Source organism: Bombyx mori, chromosome 15, assembly GCF_030269925.1.
Source record: "Bombyx mori chromosome 15, ASM3026992v2".
Classification (NCBI taxonomy): Eukaryota; Metazoa; Arthropoda; class Insecta; order Lepidoptera; family Bombycidae; genus Bombyx; species Bombyx mori.
Window position 1 is genome coordinate 14,172,945 of NC_085121.1, and position 17,552 is coordinate 14,190,496.

Consider the following 17,552-nt stretch of genomic DNA (forward strand, 5'->3'; position numbering starts at 1 on the left):
AGTCTCAATGATATTATATAATCAGTTCTACCAGCAGTAAAAAATTTGGCTTATATATTAGTAATCAGAATATTGTATAATCCTCATATTCTTTAAACGAATCCATTTAAGGCAAGCAACTTTCTCGAAATATTTGTTTTGCCATAGATGTTTATGAGCTCCGGTAAACACTTAACGTCGAGCGGATCGTTAGACTGTTCATAATACTATGTATATCCAAATAAAGTTATATTTAATATTCAAGCAAACTTTTCATCACGGAAAAAAACCTGCTCTCAAGTGATGTGTGCTACTATAACTAATATGATTATCAAGTTAAAAATATTGGCCGTAGAAAACAAAAGATTGCTTTCGAAGTTATTAAATTAAAATGTGTTAATGTTAATAAATCCGACGATTGACGATATTCTTTCACAGCCGAGGAACTTCTTGTTGTTAACATGATCATTTTAGGGTACTATTCATTTTGCTTTAGCTCGCTGTCGACTTCATATTAAGCGGTTACTGATTCCACACAAATGCCGCCATCAGCATTAAAATTACTTTGTAAATACAACGGGTGTCTCAGCCTTGAAATTTCACAGCAGGAACAACGTATCCAAATTTTACCAATAAATTTACAATTCTTAAGTTTTTATCTCTAATAAATCTCTGTTCGACAGACTGGTGATTGTCGAGTTAACCTAATTTTAGACGTTCGAATTAATCGTAAGTTCCAACACCAAAATAAGAAGACTAAAACAAAGAGTTTTAATTAAAAGCGAAATGAAGACCGCTCTTGAACTTTAGACGATCTCTGTGGATAGTTTGCGATAACGAAACAATAATACTAAACAGCAGACTTTGTTAAAATTATCGTCTTATCTGTGCTATATTCGTTCTTTAGAAACGTTTATGGAAATATTCAAAAGACAATTGATTAATTGTTGATATTACAGGCATAAGTCTCCTTTGATTCTATTTTTATACTGAATATTAAAAATTGGGCTTAGAGTCCACATGGTTCTTTATATAATTGATTTTAGAGATATATTTATTTGAAGTCGTCGTGGCCTAAAGGATAAGACGTCCGGTGCATTCTTATATAGCGATACACCGGTGTTCGAATCCCGCAGGCGGGTACCAATTTTTGTAATGAAATACGTACTCAACAAAATGTTCACGATTGACTTCCACAGTGAAGGCATAACATCGTGTAATAAAAACCAAACCCGAAAAATTATAATTTGCGTAATCTCTGGTGGTAGGACCTCTTGGGAGTCCGCACGGGTAGGTACCACCACCCCGCCTATTTCCGCCGTGAAGCAGTAATGCGTTTCGGTTCGAAGGGTGGGGTAGCCGTTGTAACTATACTGAGAGACCTTAGAACTTATATCTCGAGGTGGGTGGCGCATTTACGTTCTAGATGACTATGGGCTCCAGTAACCACTTAACATCAGGTGGGCTGTGAGCTCGTCCATCCATCTAAGCAATAAAAAAAAAAAAAAACTAGATGTGTCCTGCGGCTTCTTTCGTTCTACATAAGTTATTCAGTAAGAATGAAATATATTGCATTTTCTAGGGAAAAAAGGGAGTGGCTTGTGTCACTTTTTGATCCATAAACTACACTGTGTGTGATCTTATTGTGAATCAAACCACCCAAATTAATACATAAGATCGAAGTCTCTCAAAATTCTTCAAAAAGTAACCCAAAATGGCTCCGCGATAGGATGGTGGTATCTGGCACATAGGCCTACAACATAATCAAACTATCAGTAAATACCAATTGGCGGTCCTATCGCGAATACCGATGGGATGATACTATCATTGGCCAATACCACATAGCTAAAAAGACCTGAAGTTACGAAGAAGCCAAATCGATTTGAGAAGCCACAAACTTAAAGTTCCGGATATAATTTGCCGAAAACGTTTCCGTTCAGAATAAATGAGGAAGCTCTGTGATAAATATCCGGGGCTGTATCCGGATTTTGGCGGCATGCCCGGCTCTCACCAAGGTTGCGACTAACAACATTGTCGAACTTCAACTCAATATTAAGTGGTTCGGTTAAGGCTTCTCTGCCATTTGTACAGGGTTTGAAAATAGCTGTTGGCAATTTTTTATGTGGCCGAGGAATGTGGATTGAATGTGGACACAAAGGTAGGGTACTACCACCGTGCCTATTTCTGCCGCCTATTTCTGCCGCGAAGCAGTAATGCGTTTCGGTGTGAAGGGTAGGGCAGTCGTTGTACTGTAAAAATGGAGACTCAGAACTCATGTCTTAAAGTAAGTGGTGGCAGTGACGTGGTTGATATCTATGAGCTCCATTTTATCTATGAGCTCCACTTAACTACAGGTGAGAACTTCCACTTATTTAACAATACAAGTCAGTGAATGCGATTGCTAAATGATATTTACTGGTAGGTAGTATTGTGAGCTCGTACGACTTGGTACCGCCTGAGATCGTGAGTAGGATGAGAGAACTGTTATATAATACAATAGGGACTTTTATTTGACTTTTTGTTTCAAAGAGGGTAGCGCTTACGTTGTTATGTTTGTAGGATCCGGCAGTCACCATAATAATAATAATAATAAATATATTTAATAAATAAAAAATGTTGGTCTCGAAATTAGGATACCGTATTTTGGAGATCGTGTTTACAATTTGGAAGGGAGAATTACAGGGGGTAGCGTAGTTAGTGATCCTAGGTTATACCTGTTGGCGTGCCGTCTAGGTTTCGTGTGAAAAGACGAAGATTTGCAAGGATATTTTTTTTTATGATTGAAAGTTTACTGGTGGCCCGAAGGCCTTTCCAGTTTCACCAGGACAGGTGGGCGAGCAAATGCTCAGCCAGGAGGGGTGGGATTTGCTAACAGCTGCCCAAGCGCCTCCGAAGGAGACCTAACAACTCAACAACAATTTCTTCGCGAATGAATCTACTACCGGATCGGAAACGCGACCCACTGAGAAGATCCGGCGAGAAACTCAGTGGATTGTATCTGTGGGTTAATTCTCTCGTCGAGCCCTTCGTCGCAAGCGACGGGTTCGACGAGGATGGTAATGACGTGCTTTGGGCGACGTCGACGGTTTACCATTCGGTCTACTGGGTCGGGTATGTAGTTTCCAGCGGCTACGATGAGAGGGTTCTCATGTCGTGCCGCCTTCTCAAAATGACGCAGCGATGCCAACTGCAGATACTTACTAACTGAATCGAGCTCCAGGTCATCGTGGAGATCCACGTTCCTCAGGAACCATGGTGCTCCAACGGCTATCCTGCAGAATCGGGATTGAATAACCTGAAGGGATTGCAAGTGGGTGCGGGCTACGTGAGCGAACACTACGCTTGCATACGTCATGACGGGCCGTATACAAGTTTTGTAGAGAGTTACTTTATTACGGAGGGACAGTTTGCTTCGACTACAAAGCATTGGGAAGAGTCGTCCTAGTATAAACGCGGAGCGATCTCTCATATGATTTTTCTAGTACATATACATAATACAACATGTAAATACTTATAAATATAAAAATACAGCAAAAAGCCTAAGTTTGGATTGTTTAATATAAAAGTTACCAAAAAGAAACAAAAAATTACTCTGTCCTGAGACATAAGAGTAGGTAACGCGTCGGTTTGTTTCAAGCCAGCCCGAATATGTACGTACAAAATAAACTATCCAAACATTTACGAAAATGCCAACACTCAATCAATCAATGCTGTCTAAGCCGTTGACGTTTCAAATGAATTGTTCCCATGAAATATTAAGTCAAAAATATTTTCATTTGTTACCCGAATATCGGACATGTAGACTTGTTTGGAATAGTTTGGATTATCTTGACATTTTCGAGCTTGTTTTAATAATACGCAGTTGTTTCAGACGGCGAGGCTCTAGGTGGGCCATTTGGTAAGTAGTTACCGGGGTCTACGTGTAAAATAATGTAGTTTGTTTAAATTAAGGTACACTGTATCTAGTTTAGAGGTGGAATGTTGGTCGAAACGTTGGAGCAATTCGCGATCTTGGCACAAATATTTGCGGTATTTGAGCGACGTAGAACAACAAATCCAATTCTAAAACATTAAGTTGATTTTTCATTAACCAAACTACATGGCAGGTATTACACAAACAATTAAAGGTGAAATACCAAAATATTACTACATAGTATAAAACAAAGTCGCTTTCTCTGTCCCTATATCTGTCAGTCCCTATATATGCTTAAATCTTTAAAACTACGCAACGAATTTTAGTGCGGTTTTTAATAGATAGAGTGATTGAAGAGGAAGGTTTATATGTATAATAATATCCATTAAACAGTGGAGAAATCAATAATAAATTACAGATTCCGAAGCGATGTGAGAGCGGGTCGCTAGTCTATCATAAATATAGTATAATATAGCGTAGTAGCGAGTGTAATGGTGATGTTAACCAAATCAATGATTCATTTTGGAATAGCCCATAAAGCGGTAGTCATACCATTTATAGGACAAACATTTTTTTTTTTTGTTTTGTCAGGAGGAAATCGCCGGACTTCCGCCCTTCACTGGGGATGGAGGGCGGGGCATGTCGGAGTCGAACCGACTAAAACCTCCTGTCTCTCAACAACCAACGTCCAAACCTCGCATGAGACAAAACTCATGAAAAGGCAAAGGGGGGAAAGTGAAGCGTTTAGTGCGGAGCACATCTCTCCCATCACCCTCCCCCTCGGGACGCCGGACTGGCGGTCGTCGGCGCCACGACCACCAGCCCTCTCGGTCGGCAGGCTATCCGAAGCCCGCCTAGATGGCGCCGGTTAGAATGGTCTATCCTACGGAATACCCCGCTGGGTCAGAACCAGCGTGGGTTGAGGATAGCCGGCCTTCCATCACCCGGATGTTCATGCATAAAACGCGTGCAGAGCAGCTTGCACGTCGTCTTCTTAGGCCCCCTTCGCCGGTCCCCAGGCCGACATGTGAGGGGACCCGAAACACTTAGAGGGCCAGGGCTTGGGCGATATCCGCCTCCCTGGCCCCCGCCCGATGGTGGCGGGCCTGTGCATCTCTCACGCGCCCCGCCGCCTCCTTCTGCGAGATGGATGGATTCACTCGCAGAAGTCGAGCATCGCCTTCCACGACTCATCGTCACCGAGCATCGATGCCACAACACTCGACAACGACAAGTCGTTTCCTATTTTTGCGACGAGGACACGGCGCCACCCCTCCCATGCGGGGCAGGCGACGAGCGTGTGCTCCGCCGTGTCCAAGTCGCAACCACAATGGTGGCACTCTGCCGTCGGCTCGGCTCCGATCCGGTGCAGGAACTCACCGAAGCAACCATGCCCAGTGAGCACCTGCGTGAGCCGGAAAGTGAGGCGTCCTCTGTCACGATTCACCCAGTTCACAAGAACCGGGCGAATCGCCTCGACGGTCCTACGACCAGCCGAAGGATCGGCCAGCCGTCTGGACCATGACTCCAGCACGGACCGCCGAGATTGGGCCCTCCGCGCTCTGACCACACTGGGGCTGGGACGCGCCACGCCCCGGACACGAAGGTCAGCCCGCCACTGATAGTCAGCAGCGAGCGCCTCCGCCTCCAGGACCCAAGGCGGCGTCCCAGCCAGTACACACGCCGCCTCGAAAGAGATGGTGCGATAACCACGGATGACCCTGACCGCGATGGTGCGTTGCGGCCGTTGCAGCAGCTTCGCTACCCCCACGGCCAGGAACTGGCCCCACACGGGCGCCCCGTATAGGGCCATTGATCGCACCACCCCTGTATAGAGACGGCGCGTCACCTGGTCAGGCCCCCCAACATTGGGAAGGAGCCGGTTTAACGCGCCGGCCACCCCCAACAAACGAGGGACCAGATTCTGAAAGTGAGCACGGAAGGTCCAACGACTGTCTAGAATGAGGCCGAGGTACTTCAACTGCACCCCGACCCCGATACGGACGCCTCCAACCACGATATGGGCATCGAAAGGTGGCACTCTCCGAGGCCTGTGGAACCACATGGCCTCGGATTTACTGAGCGCCACGTCGAGGCCCAATCTCCTGATTTTGCCGACGACATGCGCCACCCCAGCCGTAGCAAGACGGGCAGACTCAGCAAAACTCCCCCCCCCCGGGCCACGACCAACGTGTCGTCTGCGTAACAGATTACGCTCAGGCCCGGGAGGAGGGCACCCCTCAGCACCCAGTCATACCCGATATTCCACAAAAGAGGGCCGAGCACCGACCCCTGTGGAACACCGCGCACGACCGGGAACCGGTGCACGATCCCACCGTGTCCGGTACACGTGACATAGGACAAACATAGGTGTAAAAATGCATTTGAAATGTATTTATTTTAATGAAAATTGACATTATCTGAAACTTACGTAATTTCATTTTCACTGGAATAATAATGTTTCTGGGTTCTTTTAGATGTGCAGTTTCATTCGTGTCGTGTTTTCCATAGATTTTGAACTTTTGAAACCCTAGTGGCTGCTACTATTAGCTTAGTAGAAAGGCACAACAATTATCACATAATACCTTATAGTGCGCATTATTCTCCTATGATTCGTTATTAGATCTAGCATGCTTAGGATATTGTCTTAACTAACTCCTAACTAACGTAAGGTAGGAAAATTAGGTAAAAAAGAAAGTTTTGATTCCTATATTGATGGGGATGATGGTGGGACTGGATAGGATGGGATGGTTGCACGGTTTCATATATGCATCAAGTTTTAGCCTTCGTTAATTTATGATCATAAACAAGGTTCCGATCAGAAAGATCGAAAGGCTGCTGCTCCATTGCCAATTGAGATTTGTTTTAGCTACAGCTATAAGGACAGGTACCTAGTTTTTTTTAAATCAACGGACCGATTGACTCTCTATACTAAAAAATAGAACAACGGAGAGGTAATATTTCTAAAGTTTTTCTTTGATCTTTAATCGCTAAAAGGGATCATAGTCGAAACTCGAGGCTATAGTCGACCACTTGAGACCTTAGAACTTATATCTCAAGGTGAGTAGCGTATTTACGTTGTAGATGTCTATGAGCTCCAGTAACCACTTAGCACCAGGTGGGCTGTGAGTTCGTCCGCCCATCTAAAAAATAAAAAAAAAGACTGTGACACTTCTACGACCTAAACAGACAAACCGCTCATGAACACTTTACACATTAATATCTCATATTAAATTCACGCTTTGTCGAACAGAATTTTTAGGGATTAAAGAATAATAGCTTCGGAATTATACGAAGACTTTCTTACCAAGAGTCAAATAATCGAGATGGTTTTGGAAGCGCATACACAAATACAGTACTGTACAGCGAAAGCCAATTACTGTGAGTTCCACGCGGGCTTGAGGCATCTCATGCGGTTGGCACGCTGGGCGGGCTTTTTTCCTGTTCAAGGCTTATCGCAAACCAATCCTGATGACGTCAGGTATGTATGTACAATATAATATGTCATTTGGTTGTAATAGGTGAACGATGATTGATGCTTTGTAATTGCAAGTGTAATTTACTTTAAAATTACATTATTCATATTTTTTTTATTGCTGAGATGAGTGGACGAGATTACGATCCGTATGTCGTTCAGTAATCACCAGAGCCCCTATGAGCTACGACTTTTACATGCCGCCACCCACCTTGAGATATAAGTTCTACGTCTCAGTCCCACCATTCAAACCGAAACGCATTACTGCTTCACGGGAGAAATAGGCAGAGTGGTGGTACATACTCGCCTTAAGACACCTTACCACCAGTAATTACGTATATTATATTTTTGCGGGTTTTGATTTTTATAACATGATGTTATTCCTTCAACGCCGAAGTCAGTCAAGTACGTATCCATCGTACGTACGTATCAGCACAATCAGTAATATGTCATCGTAGGGCGTCTATGGGCTCCGGTAAACACTTAACACAAGATGGGTCGTGAGCTTGTTCACTCTTCTAAGCAATGAATAAAAAACCCAGCTGTATATTTACGCACAAAAATCGACGTCAAATGTAAAAAAAATGTCCAATTAAAAGTGATTTCTTAGGATCTCTGTTATTGGCAGTTAGTTACCTTGAAAAGTTTTTTTGTCCTTTCCTTTTCGACTAGAATTTATTTTATGAGCTGACATCTCTAGTTCAGTTTACAAAAAAATATGAACTATAATCATCTTACTTTTGTTACTTGAACATTTATATTGTCGTTGGCTATATATTTTCAATTTTATATGTTACAACATCAATCCTCGATTTTCTGTGATTGCTTTCCTACAGAGATTTTAGAGCCTTTTGTATCTCAGCCTTACTGTAGAACTTAATACTTTCACAAGTTTCTTCCATTTCGCTAATGCAAGTCCTACTTTTTTCAAGACTTACGGTAGCTATAACCTAACTACTAAAAGTAAATAAATTATGAAATGTAAGTGTCCTATTGTTCCGATTCCAATGAACGGAGCTTACAAGTCGCCGACGCCTTCAGCTCTAACACTAGGAGCAGGCTTAGGAACCCCGGTAATCGTACTCGTCGAACTCGACAAAGAGGTCGACGTACAACCTAACCTATGCATCAGCTCGCTGAGATTCTCGCCGGATCTTCTCAGCGGGTCGCGATTCCAATCCGGTAGTAGATTCGTTCGCGAAGCAGTTGCTCTTGAGTTGTTAGGTCTCCTTCGGAGGCGCTCGGGCAGCTGTAAGCAAGTCCCACCCTTTCTAGCTGAGCCTTTGCTCGCCCACCTGTCCTGGTGAAACTGGAAAGGACTCCGGGCCACCAGTACTACAATCATAAATAAAAGCTTAAAAGTGATCAATAAATACGTATCTTTCATTTAAGATTCGAGTTCAGATCACTGTACGCTTTATACCACGCAATAACTGTCATCGGACAAACGGTGATGACGTTTCTGGCGTTCTATTCGTTTGTGGATAGCAACGTGTCCTTGAGTGTAGTCTGTGAGTAGTTTTTTTTTTTAAGTGATTTTATGACCTGGTAATTAAGACCTTTAAGTCATGTCTTATTTTAATTTATATTCTTAATTTTATGAAAAAATATAGTATGGAGTGAAATAAAATGAAAATGATTAATTTGAGACGTTAATCAACTGGGATGAAATTAAATGAAATGAGATGATATGGAATGAAATATAATCTTAGTAAAATGGTGATCATTTACTAAGATTTTTTCAGTGGACTTTTTGGAGGATCCCGAGAAGTTGCGTCCAGCGGCTTTGTTTCATTTTCCCACATTTGTGCACTTTCACAGATATTAAACAGTTAATAAACCACCGTTATTACACATTTAAACCTGAAGAAACACTAAATAGACAAAATAAAACAAATCACACAACTTCACTCCTCGCGTTCCCGCCAAAAAGTCCCTGTGAGTAGTACCAATTAATTTTACAATTCCCTTCATCAGAGATATACATTCAAATACCCTTGATTTTATTTTGTGTTCAAATTTTGTTTTGTAATTGATTCTAATTAATTTTATGGAATATATCTAGAATATATAAAAAAGCACAATCACGTGCAATTTCCTTATCTGTGAACCGATTTTCTTTTTTCTTTTTGCTCCGTAACCATTGACGCGTTTTATTTATATGTTTTATACTTAATAGTAATAGATTCTTATCTATAGCGAATGTGGTTGGGATGGAAATATATTCTTAAATTGAATGTAGAAGAGGACGGAAAAACAAGAAATCTACATTTTCTTCTCGAATACAAATAAAAACTATGTCAAAAGTAGTTCCGACTGTATATTGTCTGGTCGATGCCTCTGATGCCCAAAATTAAGTTTTTATTCTTTTGTGATATTTTGCGCTTTATCGTTATAATATTCTTTTGAGTTTTGAATTAACGTATAATCTTCTGTTATTTTCTGATCTTGTTTGTTGATTTCAGCCTAAATTTCTTTTTATTTGTTCTGCATTTTATGTGTCGTAAATCCATTTTTCATTTATCATCCTTTAAATTTTTTAATATTCATATTATGTATAATATAATTGTAAATATATGCACCGTTAAATTTTCACCTCAACTATTCTTTAGCTTACATTAAAATTTGTGTCTAAATACATTTTAAACACGTCAGTATTTGTATTTTCAGCGAATTTCCTATTTTATTTTACTAATTACGTAACGTTGGTGCTGCTGTGGCGTCTGTCCAAGAATTGGTCAGCATTGATATCAAAAACTTTGGAGTTCGAACAAAGCGTGACCGAAATACGAACAACGAGAAATCTAGTTTCGAGAACCAATACCTTGACCTATGTAGTGCTGATTTTTGCGATGAGTAAGTGATCTAAAATATCTTGAGAGTCTTATCAAAAGTCGATCTTTGGTTCTTTTTTTATTTTTTATTTATTGCCCTTGTAAGCAGACGAGCATACGACCCACCTGATGGTGAGTGGTTACCGTCGCCCGTGGACTTCAGCAATACCAGGCGCAGAGGCAAGCCGCTGCCTACCGCTTTCTATTTTGAAATATGATTGACTGACACATTGTTATTTTTGTTTGTTTTTGTTTTTAGATGGCTTGACACGCTCACAACAAACTTGGCGTTAAGTGGTTACCGGAGCCCATAGACAGCTACAACGTAAATGCCGGCACCCACCTTGAGGCATGAGTTGTGAAGTCTCAATTTTAACGACTACGATTATATTACTTGATTAATTATATTTGAACTCTATAGTCCGGGCTTCGCTGTAACTTCGAATGAATATGAAATACACTAATTAAAATAATTTGCACGTGTGTTTTCATGGAACTATGCCAAACATCTGCGTATAAATTGAAACGACTGCACAAAAATTTAACTGTTTTTTGGGTCGTGGCTCTGAGTTTGTTCATTTTCGTCTCATTTTCTGATCATTTTCAGATGAGTCTACTGATTTATAACAAAAATATACTCTCAAGGATTTAAACCAATCAACTATAGCTATAGAGAGTTATTTTTTTGAAGCGTCACAAATTTCCAAAGATAGATCTATTGAAATTAAATGAGATAAAATTAAATATAGTTAAATCATATTTCATCTAGCCGAATGTTTAGACTTAAAGATAGCCCTGAGATGAACGTAATTATAGATATAAATTTAATTAGGTGTTCTCACAAATTGAGAACTAGCAAATAACGAACCATAAATGGCCACATAAAATTAAAATGTCATATAATTCGTATAGGGCGTCAGCATAAAAACAAAAGACAATACCAAAATTTGTTATGAGATGTAATAAAAAAAATCTTTCTCACACGTTCACGTTTTTTCTCATAGATTATTAAAAACTACAGTAAATTTTATACAGAAAAGAGAAAGTCTGTTAAAAATGTAAGTAATACAAAAATCCGCACTATTATTGTTATTAATATTTAATTACATTGCGTTTATTTCCAGTCGAGCACGCATTATCCAAAGTGTTCAATATTAGGTCTGTCATGTGTTGTTTGGGAGAAACCAGCTTAAATCACACAGTAATCAATAATTACTTCAAATTCAAATGGAAGTTTGTCTTCGATTACTTTTCGACTTCGACTACTTATAGCTACTTTGTGGGATTTATCGCTGAGGTATGTTTAATTTAAAATTCTGGTTTAAGTAATGAACATTAGTTTCCTTAGTTAGTAGTTTTTTTTCTAAAACTTTGTTAAAAATGATCTACTTAAAATAAATTGACTTAGACCGTATTCAGAATCTACAATTTCATAATCGAATATGATTGTATTTTTAATTACAAGCTCTAAATCAATGGCCCTCTTTCTTAGATAGTAATTTAAAACATCAGCAATTAAGTTCACAAAATAATTATTCCCAATTGCAAGTTTCCAGAGCAAATTTACTGTTAAAGCCAAAGAAAACAACATTAGTAAAATATTTGAAAATCTCTAAATCAGACATGGAGCCGAGATAGTTCTGATTCAATCTTTTATTACAGTTCCTCTGTATGCAAGCCACGTTCTTGTGGAGTTTCACAGACGTCTTGATAATGTGTTTCAGCATTTATTTATCGTCCTTCTTCGAAGATTTCAACAGTACCGTTAGTTCTTTCATGAAAAAGGCGAGTGTTTTTTTATTCTAATACAATTTGAAGTTCATCTGTAACTAAAATTGATTTTTTTATTTCATAATTTCTCAATATACAACTTCTAAAAATTAGTCTTACACATAGCTCTCCGTAGTGAATGAAGCTACAATAAATTGATTCTCATATAAATTTACTAAAACCAAAATGCTTAGCCATTGTTGTACTATGTGAATTGAAATAATCACGGGAAAATTGATTTTATACGTTTTTATTTGGGAGGTCGAAGGAGAATTTTTCATTTTTTTCCCGCCACGTGAGTGTTTGTAGAACGCTATCACAGGCTCGCATCATTTTATAAAATTGTGTGAATTTTGCCTGCCCTCTTCCTCATTTCTGAACAGGTTTTCATTTTTCCACAAATAGCTGTATTTGGGTTTGGCTATTTATGAGATTATGAAATATATGTCGACATTGGGGTTGTAAATTTATAAATTTTTTTGAATGATTCCCTGCAGCTCAGTACAGTCTTCTAATACTTTTCTTAGTTAGTTACCATCAATTGTTTCGTAACTTAGTTATTTTATTATAACAATGATTTCTATAGCATAATCACTATTATATTAGTATAGTATAACAATAAACAAGTTATTAATATATAAATATATAAATAAATATAATATAAATAATATAAATATTTACTAACAATCACGCCACGTTAACTGGTCCCGTGATAAGTTCGTAAAGAACTTGTGTTACAGGTACCAGATAACGGAAATAAATGTAACATTTTTATTATACACATACATATATTTAATATACATCCATAACCCTGGAAAAGACATTTATATTTATCATACAAATATCTTCCCTTGGCGGGATTCGAACCCGCGACCCCCTTGTGTAGTGACCATGTCACTTACCACTACACCAGACGGCCGTCCTTTATATCCTATTTAAGGTTATCCTTTTTAAGGTTAGCTTTAAAGAGAGCGGTGATTGAATAGATCATAAATTAACCATAGATAATGTAACCATTTTGATTGTTTAATAAAAAAATCATACTTATATTACTATGTATCTTGTGCATTTAAATTTTAAATTTTTTTGGTGCCTTAAAGATGACTAAATTCGTTAAATTCATTAAATAAATTAAGCCAAGTAATTTTTGTTAACTTATTTGTTTCTCAATTTGATTTTTAAAGTCCATTCTAACGGTGTATGTGGGTTTTTTATTTAATGTTTTCAGAAAACAGTTCCATGGAGTACTCTGAGAGTGCAGTACTCCCAAATTGTTTTAATAGTAAAGCAAATGGACGAGCAGCTAGATTATTTTGTACTGATTTCGTATTTCACGAATCTGTTTTTCATTTGTTTCCAATTATACAACTCCTTGAAGTGAGTATATTCTTCAGTAATTATTTCACAATTGAAAAGTTCTTCAGACAGATTTAGACCTGACGCTTAGTGGCCAGTGGAGTCCGTAGACACCAAGACATAAACCCCAAAACCCTATTTAAGACATAGGAACAAAATCTCATTTGTAGTGACGAACAGCCATGTGTATATTAAACTAGAACATATGACGGTTTTATGACAGAAACACTATGCTGCAGCAATGCTATTATTAAATTATGCATTACAATAACACAATAAGTTATTAACTATTCAAATAATCTATATATATAAAAATGAATTGCTGTTCGTTAGTCTCGCTAAAACTCGAGAACGGCTGGACCGATTTGGCTAATTTTGATCTTGAATTATTTGCGGAAGTCCAGAGAAGGTTTAAAAGGTAGATAAATATGAAAATGCTCGGAGTTAAATAAAAATAACAATTTTGTTTTTCCTTTGATGTGTCCCCCGTGGGACGGATTCCTTTTGTTTGTTTTAAGTTTATTTTATACAAAAGTTTAGGTCTTTTATTTCTCGACTGAGGCACTACGAAGTCTGCCGGGTCAGCTAGTAACAATATAAATTCTCAAATTTAAATTATTTTCGTTATTTAAAAATGTCACATTCACTTAAATATTTAATGCATGTATCATAATAAATATCTTAAAACACACCCTGAAAAGTTTTAGTCACACTCGACATCATTGTTACAATGTGACAAACTCATAAACAGTTGGGCTTTTAGATTTAAACATTTCATCGTAACGATATTCATATAGTGATGGTTTGCTGTCTTAAATTTTAATTACAATTTTGATCTCGTTTTGCCTCTGAATTATTATTAATGATGATTTGTTTTTTCAGCCGTATTTATGATGCGAACGATGTATGCAATGAAAACATGGATATTATGTAAGTTACTTTCTTAAGGATATAAGTAGGATTAAAAATTTAGTTATCATCATAAACGATCAAAGGGTCATTTTGTTGAGTACTTTTCGACTTCGTCCCACTTATTCTGGCCAAGGATCACTTCAGCTTCTACTGTCTCCCGCTTGATTTGTAGAGAAACCGGTATTTCTATTTCTTTTCTATCATAAAATCTAGCCAAGTCTCTAGTCTCCTAACTGATGGTAGGGCTAATTGCCGCTCATGGATATTAGCAACAGCAGTATGTGTAAAAAAAATTCTATTAATTACTATTGCTTCTTTGGAGAAAAAAATTCTTTATTAAATTATCTACGGGACCCTTTTTTTTACGGGCCGGGGTCCGAAACTCCTACGAGGTCCCCGCGTTTTAGGGGGCGAGCGGGGTATGTAGGACTGGTCCGCGACTGCGAGACCGCGGGCCCAAGGATGTTTTCAGGGCCCTACCCACGAAACAACTCCCCTGCACTCTTCGCCCAAGCGTCCGATCCCCTCCGAGATCAGAACCCGGATGAGGTAAGGGGGTTACCGCGGTAAGCACTTATAACCAGACGGAACCCTATGGGACCCAAAATAACTTTTTTTTCTTTCTTTTTTATTATTGAAGGATTACTGGTGGCCATGAGGCCTTTCCAGTTTCACCGGGACAGGTGGGCGAGCAAAGGCTTAGCTAGGAGGGGTGGGATTTGCTAACAGCTGCCTGAGCGCCTCCGAAGGAGACCTATCAACTCGAGAGCAGCTGCTTCGGGGATGAATCTACTACCGGATCGGAATCGCAATCCGCTGAGAAGATCCGGCGAGAAACCCAGCGGGCTGATGCATGGGTTAGGACCCAAAATAATACTATTTCGGTTTGATATCCTGAACTTGTGTGTGAAGGAGTAATTGCGGCAAATAATAAATTATAATATCTTTTTTTTTTCAGAGCAACAGCTTCAGTCACGTATTTGACGTACTATGTTTTTTCGTTTTTATTTCTCGTGACGCGCGCATTATTGTTATCCATCATGGCAGCTAACGTACATTCGTGTGCCCAAGTGCCGCAGTTAGCCTTGTACGAAGTGCCCACCGCTGATTACAGTTTAGATGTAAGTATTTTATTTATAATACGATTTTTGGAACGAAGTTCCTCATGGGACGATGCGGAGGGGTACCCTAACCGGGAAAAAAACGTCCGTAACGTGAGATTTTTATTAGTAATACACACAGTGTACGACTTAAATTTGTAATAACGTACAAATTAGTAATGCACACAGTGTACGACTTAAATTTGTAATAACGTACAAAAAATAACATTTTTTTATCATTCATTGACCACGATCTCAGAGCGTTCGTTTGCGCAATACACTAACGCAAACAACCGTGAATGAAGTATACCACAATAAGTTCGCACGTTACCGAATGACCGTAGGTTGTTGCAAAGCCTCCAGTTTTATCCACAGATTCGGTAGAATCTGGCGCCAAGTTCCGTTCAAAAATCCCGTTGTAAACGGAGCGCCAGACTACCGACTGTGTTTACTGTGAGCAGAACAGTTTTTTGAGGTTGCGAAATTTTCTTTATACCTTGAATAGAACTTAAAATTAAATTGCAATGTAGTTTGAATTGCTTTTGCTTGAAGTTAACTCACAGACTGGCATATGAACAGTTTCAATACTAAGTAAGAGTTTTTATTTATTATCAGGTGCAGAGATTTCAGTTGCAGCTTCGTTATACAACAGTCGGTTTGAGTGGGGTATGCTTTAATGTGACCAGAGGAATGATACTCAGGGTGAGTTTAGTTCCGAGATCCTGGATACGTTTGGGCGTATTGTGACTCCAAATAGTTTGGTACTATGATCCTGCTTATTTCATTCGTGAAGTAGCCAGTTATCCTTCCACCGCTTTTTACATTGTGGTGGTGAATAACTGTGTTTACATTGAGATGTCGCAAAACTTTGGCAACCACTTAAATTGACCTGGGCCATGTGTTATCTAATAGGTGGTCCGTTGATACCTATTTATGATAACAGGCTAGATTACTACTAAGAGCTTTTGGCTAAAATTATTTCGGAGAATGAACCGTCATATCAGTCAGAAAGCAATGATGAGAAAATGTCCTCGCAAACAAGCCCTGTGATTTAAGATACTAGAAGTAAAGTTTGTTACGGTTTAGTTCAATGTTGAAAATGCAATTTCACTAAGGTTATATTCAGCATTTTATAAAGTTTTTCAATGGATTCTAATATGGAAAGAAACATCCCAACACTGGCCCGAATGTTCGACAAACCTGAATTCTGAATACGCAGTTAAATGATTATACAGTTTATCTAACGTGACGATCCATGGAGTGGCTTATTTCCTTGCACACTGGCTAATAATTTATAAAACTTGTTTCTAGGTCATCGGTACGATCGTGACATACGAATTAGTGCTGATTCAATTAACAAAAAAAAATCTCGACAACGACACTAGTATTAGAGATTATTATTTGCCGAAACATCTTATATGATACCAATCGTTTTTATCGCGTACAACATTAAACCAGCGCTTCTATCTGTAGAGTTGATTTTGAATAAATATTTCTGACGATGAGTTGGTATTTTATTCAGGGCTCCCTGATTAACTTAGAAGCTAAGGCATGAAGCACTTTTAAATCGAGATTTATAAATGACCTTTAAACCTTTTTTTGGTGGTACAGTGAATAGAGTCCATCCAGATTAGTACCACCATCCTGCCTATTTGTATTGCGGAGCTACCAAGTGTTTCAGTCTACGGGTGAAGCTGTTAACACTTCGATTTCATGTGTCAAAGTGGATGGCATTCACATTGTCTTAAATATGAGCTTCTGTAATCACTTCACAGCAGGGTGTGAGTGCATTCACCCAAAGTGTTTTGAAAAATGGTTGAAATAAGACATAGCCTTAAATGATGATATACTCTGTTTGGCTATGCGGGGTAGATGATGACCGTCTACTTGGCTATGCCCAAGTCGCGTTCGTAATGACGGCTTTCAGCCTTCGGTTCTACTATGATCCTTTACGAATGTATGTCATAGCACTCATGGTCGATCAGCACCAGCCGGTAGGTGATGCGTCCTGAATCACGGCTCACAAACACGTTCCTCGAAGACTGGGTAAATCGCTTCGATAATTAATAGTCCGGTGATAGACTAACTTCAAGTATGAATCACCGAGATTTTGCCTTTCGCACTAGAACGACCACTACGAGAGCAGAATTCAGATCGCCAGTAATAATCAGCAGCAAGCGCCGGTTTCTACAGAATCCAGAGTAGCGTCCCTT

General features: G+C 39.2%; 1 protein-coding gene across 1 annotated transcript; it reads left to right on the forward strand.

Moving 5' to 3' along the window:
- The first annotated feature begins 7,218 nt into the window (after positions 1-7,218).
- LOC110386563 (gustatory receptor for sugar taste 64f) lies at positions 7,219-16,844 on the forward strand. The gene is made up of 9 exons (XM_062672813.1): positions 7,219-7,373; positions 8,760-8,878; positions 10,038-10,223; positions 11,326-11,498; positions 11,864-11,992; positions 13,200-13,348; positions 15,198-15,360; positions 15,955-16,041; positions 16,651-16,844. Exons 1-9 carry the CDS (start codon positions 7,219-7,221, stop codon positions 16,759-16,761), a joined length of 1,272 nt encoding a protein of 423 aa, XP_062528797.1. The 3' UTR covers positions 16,762-16,844.
- Positions 16,845-17,552: the final 708 nt, after the last annotated feature.